We start from the raw sequence: 16,298 nt of genomic DNA, 5'->3' as shown, positions 1-16,298 counted from the left end.
CAGGTAATGGCTGCCATGCCTGCCCAAAAGGTCTTTACCGCACTCTCTACAGACGAGGCTACAGACACTCTCTCTACAGACACACTCGCTACAGACGAGGCTACAGACACACTCTCTACAGAAGAGGCTACAGACGCACTCTCTACAGACGAGGCTACAGACACACTCTCTACAGATGAGGCTACAGACACACTCTCTACAGAAGAGGCTACAGACACACTCGCTACAGACGAGGCTACAGACACTCTCTCTACAGACGAGGCTACAGACACTCTCTCTACAGACACACTCGCTACAGACGAGGCTACAGACACTCTCTCTACAGACGAGGCTACAGACACTCTCTCTACAGACACACTCGCTACAGACGAGGCTACAGACACTCTCTCTACAGACACACTCGCTACAGACGAGGCTACAGACACTCTCTCTACAGACGAGGCTACAGACACACTCTCTACAGACGAGGCTACAGACACACTCTCTACAGACACACTCTCTACAGACGAGGCTACAGACACACTCTCTACAGACACACTCTCTACAGACGAGGCTACAGACACACTCTCTACAGACACACTCGCTACAGACGAGGCTACAGACACTCTCTCTACAGACACACTCGCTACAGACGAGGCTACAGACACTCTCTCTACAGAAGAGGCTACAGACGCACTCTCTACAGACGAGGCTACAGACACACTCTCTACAGAAGAGGCTACAGACACACTCTCTACAGACGAGGCTACAGACACGCTCTCTACAGACACACTCTCTACAGACGAGGCTACAGACACTCTCTCTACAGACACACTCTCTACAGACGAGGCTACAGACACACTCTCTACAGACACACTCTCTACAGAAGAGGCTACAGACACACTCTCTACAGACGAGGCTACAGACAAACTCTCTACAGACACACTCTCTACAGACGAGGCTACAGACACACTCTCTACAGACGGGGCTACAGACACACTCTCTACAGACGAGGCTACAGACACACTCTCTACAGACGAGGCTACAGACACACTCTCTACAGACACACTCTCTACAGACGGGGCTACAGACACTCTCTACAGACGAGGCTACAGACACACTCTCTACAGACGAGGCTACAGACACACTCTCTACAGACGAGGCTACAGACACACTCTCTACAGACACACTCTCTACAGACGAGGCTACAGACACACTCTGCTCCACACTAACCTCATCTCTGAACAAGCTCTGCCCTCTGGTGTCCAAACCCGCTCACAAAACCCACCCTCGCCCATGGCTCACAGAAGTCATAAGAGAGCAAAGAGCAGGGCTGAGGTCAGCAGAGAGAAAATGACAAAAATCCAAACAGTCCGCTGACCTCAATGACTATAAGCAAAGACTTGTCTCATTCTCCTCCAGCTTGAAAACGGCCAAGACAACATATTATCAGATGCAATGCCACAGATACAAGAAAAATGTTTTCTGCTTTTAACTCACTGCTTCAACCACCTCCTCCACCCTCCAATCTGTTCACACCAGACATGTTTGCCTCGTATTTTACTGAAAAGGTTGCAACCATCAGTAACCAGTTTTCTGAGCCTGACCAACTCAGCCCGAAGGCACCAACCAAAAGTGCCTCACTCGACTCATTCTCCTCTCTGACTGAGGATGAAGTCTCTAAGCTTGTGCTAGACTCTCGGCCCACCACCTGTCCTCTGGACCCAATACCATCAAGCCTCCCGCAGACCATTTCCTCTCTGCTTACTGCTGCACTTAAGCATATCATCAACTCCTCTCTGTCAACGGGTGTGTTCCCCACCACATTCAAGCAATCTCGGGTCACCCCTCTGCTCAAAAAACCCACACTAAACCCAGCCCAGGCTGAAAACTACAGACCGGTTTCTCTTCTGCCCTTTCTGCTAGACCTGTCTGCTGCCTTTGACACAGTCAACCATCAAATCCTCCTGTCCACGCTCTCTGAACATCTCAGGATCTGCCCTCTGCTGGTTCGTGTCCTACCTCTCTGGGCGATCCTTTAGAGTGTCGTGGAAGGGAGAAGTGTCCAAAGCGCACAGCTTATCCACAGGGGTACCTCAAGGGTCAGTGCTTGGTCCCCTTCTCTTCTCCACATACACAAGCTCACTTGGTTCTCATGGCTTCTCATACCACTGCTATGCTGACGATACCCAGCTCTTCCTCTCATTCCCGCCAGACGATGTTACAGTCTCTGCAAGAATCTCATCATGCCTTGCTGATATCTCTAAATGGATGAATGAACGGCTCCTTCAACTCAATCTTTCAAAGACTGAGCTCCTTGTCATCCCAGCCAGTCCCTCTATGCAACCACAGATCAATATCCAGCTTGGAACAACCAAACTCATGCTCACAAAGTCTGCCCGGAACCTGGGTGTCATGATTGATGACCAGCTAACTTTTAAGGTTCAAGTAGCTTCGATTGCCCGGTCATGTCGATTTGCCCTGTACAACATCAGGAAGATCAGACCTTACCTGTCAGAACACGCTATACAGCTCCTGGTACAGGCTCTTGTGATATTACACATCGACTATTGCAACTCTCTACTGGCAGGTCTTCCTACATGCACTATCAAACCTCTGCAAATGATACACAATGCAGCAGCACATCTGGTCTTCAACCTTCCTAAAAGAGCACATGTTACTCCGCTGTTCATCTCCTTACACTGGCATCAAATTTGAAACTCTGCTGCTCGCTTACAAAACAGCGACTAAAACGGCTCCTCCTTAGTTTAACTCTCTCATCCAGGTCTACACTCCCTCCCCCCCACTACGCTCTGCCAATGAAAGGCATCTGATCCAACCTTCACAACAGGGTCCTAAGTCTCTGACTAGACTCTTCTCCTCTGTCGCCCCCCGGTGGTGGAATGAACTTCCAAACTCCATTCGATCTGCAGAGTCCCTCTGCACCTTTAAGAAAAAGCTAAAGACCCAGCTCTTTCATGAATACCTACTAACTTAATGATGATGGTTTCGATATCATTGATGATGATGATGGTTGTCACGATTGTTTTTGTTTGATAACGATGACTTATAAGATGGTTTCTATACTGATTAGAGCTCTCAAGAACTGCTGTCAATGTTGTGCTTTGCCTCTGGTCACTTCCTGTCAGCACCTGTGTGTCCAATCAGACTCAAAGCTGATCGTTTGCTCTTACTCACATTGTTCCTTTTTTCTAGATCCCTGCTTGTGTTGTACTTACTCTCTGATGTACGTCGCTTTGGATAAAAGCGTCTGCTAAGTGAATTGTAGAATTGTAGAATGTCGAGAAGTTCATTTGATTTAATCTCTAATCTGCAAAAGATTGTTCTGGTGGAACGCGGAGTGATCTGATCTGAATGTGAGGGTGATGGGGGGGGGGGCTTCAATAAATCGATGTTTTTAGTTTGGACGACAGAACTATCAGAGTAAAGAATAAATGAACATGATTCAGACGTCATCCTGCTCACCTCCTCGGGGCTCCTCCTTCCTGCTCCTTGGTTCACAGGAAGTCTTCTTCCTCAGTTTTTTTTGGTTTATGCGCGCTCTCATAGCTGTTCTGGAGTCTGTAATCCAGGCGTGATAGACAAACTGGCAAACAGACAAAAGATGACATCACATGGTTTTTCACCTTGACAGACTTGGATCCCATTTGTGCTCAGATCTTTGTGAGGCTGCTCCTGTCCCATCCACAGCACAGAGGGGGGAATGAAATGCGGGAAAGGAGCCCAATGGTTGGATTCGAGCCCGGGCCAACCGCTTGGAGGACTACAGCCTCTATACATAACGAACCACTTGTGTATGTTGGATCAGCTGATTCAAATGAAGAAATTTTATATAAACTTTGACCGGTCAATCACACAACAAAAACATCAGCTTCTTAAAATGTGAGTTCTTTAGAGGCCATGATACTCAGAAAACATTACACAAAATCTACCACAGCAGACACAATCTACACATCTGTCAGACCAACACAGCAGCTACAATCTACACATCTGTCAGACCACTACAGCAGCTACAATCTACACATCTGTCAGACCACTACAGCTACAATCTACACATCTGTCAGACCACTACAGCTACAATCTACACATCTGTCAGACCACTACAGCAGCTACAATCTACACATCTGTCAGACCACCACAGCTCCAATCTACACATCTGTCAGACCACCACAATCTTCACATCTGTCAGACCACCACAGCAGCTCCAATCTACACATCTGTCAGACCACCACAATCTTCACATCTGTCAGACCACCACAGCAGCTCCAATCTACACATCTGTCAGACCACCACAATCTTCACATCTGTCAGACCACAACAGCAGCTACAATCTACACATCTGTCAGACCACCACAATCTTCACATCTGTCAGACCACAACAGCAGCTACAATCTACACATCTGTCAGACCACCACAATCTTCACATCTGTCAGACCACAACAGCAGCTACAATCTACACATCTGTCAGACCACCACAATCTTCACATCTGTCAGACCACAACAGCAGCTACAATCTACACATCTGTCAGACCACTACAGCTCCAATCTACACATCTGTCAGACCACCACAATCTTCACATCTGTCAGACCACAACAGCAGCTACAATCTACACATCTGTCAGACCACCACAATCTTCACATCTGTCAGACCACAACAGCAGCTACAATCTACACATCTGTCAGACCACCACAATCTACACATCTGTCAGACCAACACAGTAGCTACAATCTACACATCTGTCAGACCACCACAGCTACAATCTACACATCTGTCAGACCACTACAGCAGCTACAATCTACACATCTGTCAGACCACCACAGCTACAATCTACACATCTGTCAGACCATCACAGCTACAATCTACACATCTGTCAGACCACCACAGCTACAATCTACACATCTGTCAGACCATCACAGCTACAATCTACACATCTGTCAGACCGCCACAGCAGCTACAATCTACACATCTGTCAGACCACCACAGCAGCTACAATCTACACATCTGTCAGACCGCCACAGCAGCTACAATCTACACATCTGTCAGACCACCACAGCTGCTACAATCTACACATCTGTCAGACCACCACAGCTACAATCTACACATCTGTCAGACCACCACAGCAGCTACAATCTACACATCTGTCAGACCACCACAGCTACAATCTACACATCTGTCAGACCACCACAGCTACAATCTACACATCTGTCAGACCACCACAGCAGCTACAATCTACACATCTGTCAGACCACCACAGCTACAATCTACACATCTGTCAGACCACTACAGCAGCTACAATCTACACATCTGTGTATCAAAAATCACTTTTAAATGAAAGAGATAACGCTGATAATTAACATTGAACGGATTAAGGACGTATTCAGCATCTCTGATTCTACTCACCTGTTATCTGAAGAGTCTGAGCAGATCACAACACAATCACCACACTCACCTGGAAGGCTGATTTCTCAGGTGGCTCCTCCCCTTTTTTCTCCTCCTCCTCCTCCTCCTCCTCACTGTCAGTCTCAAACAGGTAATAATCCCCACTCCTTACCACTGCAGACAGACAGACAGACAGGCAGTCAGTCAGTCAGTCAGACAGACAGACAGGCAGTCAGACAGACAGACAGACAGTCAGACAGACACACAGACAGACAGGCAGTCACACAGACAGACAGACAGACAGACAGACAGACACACACAGACAGACAGACAGGCAGTCAGACAGACAGACAGACAGTCAGACAGACACACAGACAGACAGGCAGTCACACAGACAGACAGACAGACAGACAGACACACACAGACAGACAGACAGACAGACAGACAGACAGACAGAGAGACAGACAGACAGACAGACAGTCAGACAGACAGACACACAGACAGACAGGCAGTCACACAGACAGACAGACAGGCAGTCAGACAGACACACAGACAGACAGACAGGCAGTCAGACAGACAGACAGACAGACAGTCAGACAGACACACAGACAGACAGGCAGTCACACAGACAGACAGACAGACAGACAGACAGACAGACAGACACACACACACACAGACACACAGACAGACAGACAGGCAGTCAGACAGACAGACAGACACACAGACAGACAGACAGGCAGTCAGACAGACAGACAGACAGAAAGGTCATGTAACTCACTTGAGGCGTGGTTTACCCAGGGCCTCCACCACTCCTTCTGTCTCTGTCCCTTCTTCTTATTCTCTTGACCTTTAAGGCACATCAACAGTTAAACTTTGATTGACAGCTGTGTATCACACACTGTCTCCACGGCAACAGCTTTGTTTACACACCATCAGTACGGAAGCCTTCTTGGGTCAAACTCAACATCTTCTCTTTTCCTCTGCGGAACTTCTGCTGTCGAGATTTAATCCTCTCCATCCTAAAGGAACACACACAAGTCCAAGTCAGGTAGACAGGTTCTAGTCCAACTAGTCCCCCCAGTCTCTGTAGAGTCTACATTCTCTCTAGTGGTCTCTATAGTTCCTCTAATCCCCCCAGTCTCTGTAGAGTCTACATTCTCTCTAGTGATCTCTATAGTTCTTCTAGTCCCCCCAGTCTCTGTAGAGTCTACATTCTCTCTAGTGGTCTCTATAGTTCCTCTAGTCCCCCCAGTCTCTGTAGAGTCTACATTCTCTCTAGTGGTCTCTATAGTTCCTCTAGTCCCCCCAGTCTCTGTAGAGTCTACATTCTCTCTAGTGGTCTCTATAGTTCCTCTAGTCTCTCTAATCTAACTAGTCCCCCCAATCTCTCTAGAGTCTAGATTCTCTCTAGTGTTCTCTATAGTTCCTCTTGTCTCTATACTTCCTCTACGCTTTCTAGTTCCTCAGTTTATTTAGTCCCTCTAGTCTCTAGCTAGTCCCTCTAGTCTCTCTAGGTAAATGTGTGCAAACATTCAGCTGGTCTGAGTCTGTTGGTCTGCTCATAATGGTCTAGACCTGAAGGTCTGAACTGATGTGTCTGGACCTGTTGGGCTACTGCTGAGTGTCTGAACCTGATTGTCTGAACCTGATGTTCTGGACCTGATTGTCTGGACCTAATGGTCTGGACCTGAGGGCTTATACCCGATGGTCTGGACCTCATGTTCTGGACATGATGGTCTGAATCTGATGGTTGGTCTGGGTTTGAGTCTTACTGTCTCTTCAGCAGATCCATGGACGTCTTCTCATCCTCGAGTCTGGCCCTGACAGCTTTCACTGTGGACGCCTGGAAGAGCTCCGCCCCCCTGCAACACACATGCCGTCACATCATGTTGATGTGTCATCAATCAATCAATCAATCAATTTTTATTTGTCAACTCATAACAAGTGTTATCTCGAGACACAAAAAGGAGGTAAAAGACCTTACTCATTGTTATCTTACAAAAAGCAGGTAAAAGACCTTACTCATTGTTATATAACGAAGACCCGGTCTATCCATCATGAGCACTTTAGCAAAGCAGCAAAAGTTACAGTGATAAGAAAAAACGTTCTTATTAAAAGGCAGAAATCTTCGGCTGGATCCCCGGCTCATGACGAAACAGCCTTCACAGGTCTAGACTGCACCGGGGTTGGAAAGGGATAGGGGGAGAGATGGGATGAGATGCAGGAAGAGGGATAGGGAGCAAGGGGGTGGGGGGAGGCAAGCCGTCTGAACCGTATGTGTGTGTATGTGTGTGTGTGTACCTGGAGGCCAGTAGTTGTGTGTGTTGCAGGTCCAGGACCACAAACAGGAAGTAGTTGCTCCTGAAGACTCGTCTCTGCAGTAACAGGAAACAGAAACATACACCGTCCCAGATGATCCCCGCCTCGTCGCTCGGCAACTCACACTGTTTACTGCTCTGCTGCTCCGCTGCACCAAGTTAAACAAACATAAACAAAAACAAGTAAACAACACAGGTAGACAGAGAGACAGACAGTGAGACAGGTAGATGGACAGACATACGTTTAGTGTATCCTTTGATGGTGCAGGCCAATGAGAAGAGCTGAATCAACCAACAGTGATTCAAGACCAACGACTTAATGAAACCACAGGCCAGGATCTGAGAGAGAGACACGCGCACACGCACACGCACACGCACACGCACACGCACACGCACACGCACACACCTCTTAGTTCTCAAAAAATAATAATTATAAAAATATTCTTGATCGGGTAATGACTTATCTCACCGACAGAATATTCTTCATGGTGATGACGAACACGTTGTAACCAATCAGACAGTCCCAGTACAACAGGATGGATCTGACTGGTTTCAGCAGCAAGTCTCCGCCCACCAGCAGGAAGTAGAAACAGGCCACCAGGTAACCCATACAGAAGATACTGATCCTAGAACAGGAAGTAGACACCTGTCACAAGGACATACTGATCCTAGAACAGGAAGTAGACACCTGTCACCAGGACAGGACATACTGATCCTAGAACAGGGTAGACACCTGTCACCGGGACAGGACATACTGATCCTAGAACAGGAAGTAGACACCTGTCACCGGGACAGGACATACTGATCCTAGAACAGGAAGTAGACACCTGTCACCGGGATAGGACATACTGATCCCAGAACAGGAAGTAGACACCTGTCACCGGGACAGGACATATTGATCCTAGAACAGGGTAGACACCTGTCACCGGGACAGGACATACTGATCCTAGAACAGGGTAGACACCTGTCACCGGGATAGGACATACTGATCCCAGAACAGGAAGTAGACACCTGTCACCGGGACAGGACATACTGATCCTAGAACAGGAAGTAGACACCTGTCACCGACCCAGGACATACTGATCCCAGAACAGGAAGTAGACACCTGTCACCGGGATAGGACATACTGATCCCAGAACAGGAAGTAGACACCTGTCACCGGGACAGGACATACTGATCCTAGAACAGGAAGTAGACACCTGTCACCGACCCAGGACATACTGATCCCAGAACAGAAAGTAGACACCTGTCACCGACCCAGGACATACTGATCCCAGAACAGGAAGTAGACACCTGTCACCGGGACAGGACATACTGATCCCAGAACAGGAAGTAGACACCTGTCACCGGGACAGGACATACTGATCCTAGAACAGGAAGTAGACACCTGTCACCGACCCAGGACATACTGATCCTAGAACAGGAAGTAGACACCTGTCACCGGGATAGGACATACTGATCCCAGAACAGGAAGTAGACACCTGTCACCGGGACAGGACATACTGATCCTAGAACAGGAAGTAGACACCTGTCACCGGGACAGGACATACTGATCCTAGAACAGGAAGTAGACACCTGTCACCGGGATAGGACATACTGATCCCAGAACAGGAAGTAGACACCTGTCACCGGGACAGGACATACTGATCCCAGAACAGGAAGTAGACACCTGTCACCGGGACAGGACATACTGATCCCAGAACAGGAAGTAGACACCTGTCACTGGGACAGGACATACTGATCCCAGAACAGGAAGTAGACACCTGTCACCGGGACAGGACATACTGATCCTAGAACAGGAAGTAGACACCTGTCACCGACCCAGGACATACTGATCCCAGAACAGGAAGTAGACACCTGTCACCGGGATAGGACATACTGATCCCAGAACAGGAAGTAGACACCTGTCACCGGGACAGGACATACTGATCCTAGAACAGGAAGTAGACACCTGTCACCGGGACAGGACATACTGATCCTAGAACAGGAAGTAGACACCTGTCACCGGGATAGGACATACTGATCCTAGAACAGGAAGTAGACACCTGTCACCAGGACATACTGATCCTAGAACAGGAAGTAGACACCTGTCACCGGGATAGGACATACTGATCCTAGAACAGGAAGTAGACACCTGTCACCGGGATAGGACATACTGATCCTAGAACAGGAAGTAGACACCTGTCACCGGGACAGGACATACTGATCCCAGAACAGGAAGTAGACACCTGTCACCGGGATAGGACATACTGATCCTAGAACAGGAAGTAGACACCTGTCACGGGGACAGGACATACTGATCCTAGAACAGGAAGTAGACACCTGTCACCAGGACATACTGATCCTAGAACAGGAAGTAGACACCTGTCACCGACCCAGGACATACTGATCCTAGAACAGGAAGTAGACACCTGTCACCGGGACAGGACATACTGATCCTAGAACAGGAAGTAGACACCTGTCACCGGGACAGGACATACTGATCCTAGAACAGGAAGTAGACACCTGTCACCGACCCAGGACATACTGATCCTAGAACAGGAAGTAGACACCTGTCACCGGGACAGGACATACTGATCCTAGAACAGGAAGTAGACACCTGTCACCGGGACAGGACATACTGATCCTAGAACAGGAAGTAGACACCTGTCACCAGGACATACTGATCCTAGAACAGGAAGTAGACACCTGTCACCGGGATAGGACATACTGATCCTAGAACAGGAAGTAGACACCTGTCACCGGGACAGGACATACTGATCCCAGAACAGGAAGTAGACACCTGTCACCAGGACATACTGATCCTAGAACAGGAAGTAGACACCTGTCACCGGGATAGGACATACTGATCCTAGAACAGGAAGTAGACACCTGTCACCGACCCAGGACATACTGATCCTAGAACAGGAAGTAGACACCTGTCACCGGGACAGGACATACTGATCCTAGAACAGGAAGTAGACACCTGTCACCGGGACAGGACATACTGAGCCTACATTTTGGGGAAACATGTTAAAAATGTTTAAGGTACCTGTTGCTCCACCCACTCACCTGGTGGTCCCAGTGATGAAGATGACAGTGAGGACAAACCAGAACATGTAACAGAAGATGATCACCTTCATCATATCCAGATAAGACCTGCACAGCCAGAGGTCAGGGGTCAGACAGAGAAACAGGTCAACAGGAAGACAGAGTGACAGGTGCACAGAGGGCAGTGTTTACCTGCACATCATAAAGTCAGGGACCGTACTGACATGAAGCTTTCGGATTGGATCACAGACATGTCCTTCATCTTCATCCAGCTCACAGTTATCTCCTGCAAGGAGCTGAACCGACGCCTCGAGCTCCTCCTCAAACACTTGCAGCTGCAGGGAAGCTCCGAGGAGGAGCATGAAGTCGTCTGAGAGATCAGGAAAATATCAGTGAACAAACTTTGATCTGAACATATGTGAATTTGCATTTTCATTATATTGAAGAACAAATCCAAATGTCCAGGTTTGTAAAACTTGGTCATCAAAACAATTAAAGATTAAAATTAGATTTTAATCTTGTTTTTCTGGCCTTGTGGTCACTTTCAAATCCACTAACCCTAACCCTAAAAACCTGAATGTTATGATTTGATGTATTTAATCTGTATATATTATCTGTATATAATCTCTAATAATATATGTAACCCTGACACTAAGAAATACACTTCAACATCTGTTTTTACTGAAGCACCAACTCCACAATTTATGAATTCATCTTAAAAAAATAATTTATAAAAAGAATCCATTTTGACTTTGATTTCAGGATATAAAGCAGGTATGGATTGAGCTCTTTGATAAGTGATGTAAACCCTGTGAAGATATAAGTGTCGGCAGGTTGTTCCTTTGAATCTATGGATATTTTTCTTTTGAACATGAAGTGGAGCTGAGAGAAATCTGGTGAGGATGATCTTACAGAGGAGGAAGAGTGGGTTTGGTGGTGTTAGGTGATCCGGGAGGAAGAGCCACTTAACAACATTGGAGTCCACGTTTGAGGATGGAGGTCTCCAAGGATAATCTGAAAATGAAACCCACACAGAGTTTAAAACAAGGGGAAACAGTTAGCTTAGCACTAAGCACAACGACATGTAGCAGGAGGAAGTTTTAGCTTAGCTCAACTGTGTCCTTAGCTCTACAGGTCAGTCAGTACCTGTACAGGTCACATTAACTCTACAGGTGAGTTTGTACCTTTACATGTCGCCGGAGGGAATCCAATACACACCAGGTACTGGAAACACAACAGCCCTGACAGGAAGTAGCAGTACTTAGGCCACACAGAGCTGATGCGCTTCCTGCTGCGCTGTGATAGGACAGTGATGAGGCCGAGAGCTTGACATGCAGCAAAGAGATCCATCCGTTGACCAATCACGTTCACAGCCAACAGGAAGCAGGTCTGAGGAGAAGAAGAGTTGAGAAGCACTAAACAGAGAAAGTTTAGCTTGATGCTATGCTAATGCTAATATGTGAGCATCTCACCTCAAGTCCAAACTTGTAGAAGAAGTAGTTCAGGAAGTACTTAACACAGCTCATCAGGCTGTCATCTAACTGACGCCTGGTGATGTCATGAAACAAGGTTCTTGTTGAGGGCGGGACTTGGTCATGGCGAAGACGGTAAAGCTCCTGGTGTCGGTAAACTGTCACCTCGAAGGCTAGCAGTGCTAACATCATGAGGTTATACTGGAGAGACAAGTTAGCACAATGCTAAGTTGTGAAGGGTTTGTGTTAGCATTAAGCTAAGCAAAGAGAGCCTACAGTCTGACCAAGGTAAGTATGGTTGTGATGTCACATCTTACTTTCAGGTAGTAAAGCAGTTTTCCATCTGTCTTGCGAAGCCCCACCCACTGGGCGGGGTCAACTGGACCAGAGTACAAAACAGAGTGAGACAGGTCTGTGCTGGAGTTACCTGGCTGTAAAGAAGCAAACAGGTGTGACATTGTTACCTGAGTATCTGTGAGGTCATTTAAGAACAAAAAGAGATTTCCAGTAAGTGTTTCCATGGTTACCGTGGTGCAGTTGGAGGAGTATCTGATTGGCTGAACTACATTGAGCTGGTACAACATCTTACAGACAGTCAGCACACACGTCCAGACTGTACACACTCCTGACAGCAGGGGGCGCCACCGCCTGCAGGGAAGAGCCACCGCCACACACAGCACGAAGAGAAGATTCAACACACACACCTGCAGAGAGACAGACAGGTTCAACACACACACACACCTGCAGAGAGACAGACAGGTTCAACACACACACACCTGCAGAGAGACAGACAGGTTCAACACACACACACCTGCAGAGAGACAGACAGGTTCAACACACACACACACACACACACACACACACACACACACACACCTGCAGAGAGAAAGATAGGTTCAACACACACCTGCAGAGAGACAGACAAGTTCAACACACACACACCTGCAGAGAGAAAGACAGGTTCAACACACACCTGCAGAGAGACAGACAGGTTCAACACACACACACACACACACACACACACACACACACACAAAGACATGTTCAACACACACAGACACCTGCAGAGAGACAGACAGGTTCACAACACACACACACACACACACACACACACACACACACACACACACCTGCAGAGAGACAGACATGTTCAACACACACACACCTGCAAAGAGACAGACAGGTGCAACACACACACACCTGCAGAGAGACATGCAGAGAGACAGACAGGTTCAACTCACACACACACACACCTGCACAGAGACAGACAGGTATAACACACACACACACCTGCAGAGAGACAGACAGGTTCAACTCACACACACACCTGCACAGAGACAGACAGGTATAACACACACACACCTGCAGAGAGACAGACAGGTTCAACACACACACACACCTGCAGAGAGACAGACAGGTTCAACACACACACACACACACACCTGCAGAGAGACAGACAGGTTCAACACACACACACCTGCAGAGAGACAGACAGGTTCAACACACACACACCTGCAGAGAGACAGACAGGTTCAACACACACCTGCAGAGAGACAGACAGGTTCAACACACACACACCTGCAGAGAGACAGACAAGTTCAACACACACACACACACCTGCAGAGAGACAGACAAGTTCAACACACACACACACACCTGCAGAAACAAAGACATGTTCAACACACACACACCTGCAGAGAGACAGACAGGTTCAACACACACACACACACACACACACCTGCAGAGAGACAGACAGGTTCAACACACACACACACACACACACACCTGCAGAGAGACAGACAGGTTCAACACACACACACACCTGTAGAGAGACAGACATGTTCAACACACACCTGCAAAGAGACAGACAGGTTCAACTCACACACACACACACCTGCAGAGAGACAGACAGGTTCAACTCACACACACCTGCACAGAGACAGACAGGTATAACACACACACACCTGCAGAGAGAAAGACAGGTTCAACACACACCTGCAGAGAGAAAGACAGGTTCAACACACACCTGCAGAGAGACAGACAAGTTCAACACACACACACACCTGCAGAAACACAGACATGTTCAACACACACACACCTGCAGAGACAGACAGGTTCAACACACACACACACACACACACACACACACACACACACACACACACACACACACACACACACACACACACACACACACACACACACACACACACACACACACACACACACACACACACACACACACACACACACACACACACACACACAGAAAGACAGACAGGCTCTGACCTCTTTCACAGAAACCCAGATGATATAGGAGGAGACAATCTTAACGATATGTAATTCCAAGAACCACCAGAGGAGGTGCTGCAGGTGCTGCAGGGAGAGCAGGAGCTGCAGGAACAGAACAGAGAGACGATCCACCACCAGCCTCCAGGAGATCAGGACTGAGAAGGAGAGACAGTTCTTGTTATTGTTTCAAACTGCTCTGTCATAGGGTTACTGTTTCACTGTGTTTACCTGTAAGGTGGTCAGACAGGGTTTCCCCATCAAACACACAGGGGTATATCTCCTGCTCCTCCTTTTCCTCTCCCTTTATCCATGTCTTCTTTTTGTCCTCCTCTGTCCCCCTTTCTCCTTCTCTCTTCTCATCCTCCTTGAGGAGTTCAGGAGATCCACCCAGCGAAAGGTCATAAAGGCTGCCTTCAGAATGGACCAACCTGCAGAGAGAGAGAGCCCCCTCCTGGTCATTTTAATCACTACACTATTTTATTCTCCCCTGAACATGCAACACCAAAAAACAAGCTTACCTGGTGATGCTGTGTAGTTGTGTTACCTGGTGATGGTGTGTAGTTGTGTTACCTGGTGATGGTGCTGTGTAGTTGTGTTACCTGGTGATGCTGTGTAGTTGTGTTACCTGGTGATGGTGTGTAGTTGTGTTACCTGGTGATGGTGCTGTGTGGTTGTGTTACCTGGTGATGGTGCTGTGTAGTTGTGTTACCTGGTGATGGTGTGTAGTTGTGTTACCTGGTGATGGTGCTGTGTAGTTGTGTTACCTGGTGATGGTGCTGTGTAGTTGTGTTACCTGGTGATGCTGTGTAGTTGTGTTACCTGGTGATGGTGCTGTGTGGTTGTGTTACCTGGTGATGGTGCTGTGTGGTTGTGTTACCTGGTGATGGTGCTGTGTAGTTGTGTTACCTGGTGATGGTGTGTAGTTGTGTTACCTGTTGATGGTGTGTAGTTGTGTTACCTGGTGATGCTGTGTAGTTGTGTTACCTGGTGATGGTGCTGTGTAGTTGTGTTACCTTGTGATGCTGTGTGGTTGTGTTACCTTGTGATGCTGTGTGGTTGTGTTACCTGGTGATGGTGCTGTGTAGTTGTGTTACCTTGTGATGGTGGTGTGTAGTTGTGTTACCTGGTGATGGTGCTGTGTAGTTGTGTTACCTGGTGATGGTGCTGTGTAGTTGTGTTACCTGGTGATGGTGCTGTGTGGTTGTGTTACCTTGTGATGCTGTGTAGTTGTGTTACCTTGTGATGCTGTGTAGTTGTGTTACCTGGTGATGGTGGTGTGTAGTTGTGTTACCTGGTGATGGTGTGTAGTTGTGTTACCTGGTGATGGTGCTGTGTGGTTGTGTTACCTGGTGATGGTGTGTAGTTGTGTTACCTGGTGATGGTGTGTAGTTGTGTTACCTGGTGATGGTGTGTAGTTGTGTTACCTGGTGGTGCTGTGTGGTTGTGTTACCTGGTGATGGTGGTGTGTAGTTGTGTTACCTGGTGATGGTGTGTAGTTGTGTTACCTGGTGATGGTGCTGTGTAGTTGTGTTACCTGGTGATGGTGGTGTGTAGTTGTGTTACCTGGTGATGGTGTGTAGTTGTGTTACCTGGTGATGGTGCTGTGTAGTTGTGTTACCTTGTGATGCTGTGTAGTTGTGTTACCTGGTGATGGTGTGTAGTTGTGTTACCTGGTGGTGCTGTGTAGTTGTGTTACCTGGTGATGGTGTGTAGTTGTGTTACCTGGTGATGCTGTGTAGTTGTGTTACCTTGTGATGGTGTGTAGTTGTGTTACCTGGTGGTGCTGTGTAGTTGTGTTACCTGGTG

General features: G+C 47.7%; 1 protein-coding gene across 1 annotated transcript in view; it reads right to left on the bottom strand.

Annotated features, from left to right (window-relative positions):
- Positions 1-16,298, bottom strand: part of LOC110001235 (piezo-type mechanosensitive ion channel component 2) — a 59,771-nt gene that overhangs the window by 30,143 nt on the left and 13,330 nt on the right. The window contains exons 15-31 of the mRNA XM_065948719.1: positions 14,721-14,920; positions 14,490-14,647; positions 12,728-12,904; positions 12,518-12,631; positions 12,201-12,401; positions 11,913-12,117; positions 11,641-11,742; positions 10,921-11,098; positions 10,750-10,836; positions 8,168-8,324; positions 7,941-8,037; positions 7,682-7,847; positions 7,153-7,242; positions 6,311-6,399; positions 6,159-6,227; positions 5,451-5,554; positions 3,466-3,586 (exon numbers count right to left, since the gene is read on the bottom strand). Of these exons, the coding sequence (XP_065804791.1) occupies positions 3,466-3,586; positions 5,451-5,554; positions 6,159-6,227; positions 6,311-6,399; positions 7,153-7,242; positions 7,682-7,847; positions 7,941-8,037; positions 8,168-8,324; positions 10,750-10,836; positions 10,921-11,098; positions 11,641-11,742; positions 11,913-12,117; positions 12,201-12,401; positions 12,518-12,631; positions 12,728-12,904; positions 14,490-14,647; positions 14,721-14,920 (2,315 nt within the window). The remainder of the gene's footprint in view (positions 1-3,465; positions 3,587-5,450; positions 5,555-6,158; positions 6,228-6,310; positions 6,400-7,152; positions 7,243-7,681; positions 7,848-7,940; positions 8,038-8,167; positions 8,325-10,749; positions 10,837-10,920; positions 11,099-11,640; positions 11,743-11,912; positions 12,118-12,200; positions 12,402-12,517; positions 12,632-12,727; positions 12,905-14,489; positions 14,648-14,720; positions 14,921-16,298) is intronic.

Source organism: Labrus bergylta, chromosome 20 (genome assembly GCF_963930695.1).
Source record: "Labrus bergylta chromosome 20, fLabBer1.1, whole genome shotgun sequence".
NCBI classification, from domain to species: Eukaryota; Metazoa; Chordata; class Actinopteri; order Labriformes; family Labridae; genus Labrus; species Labrus bergylta.
The sequence above is the reverse complement of the archived record's forward strand: the minus strand, read 5'-3'. Positions and strand labels throughout refer to the sequence as shown.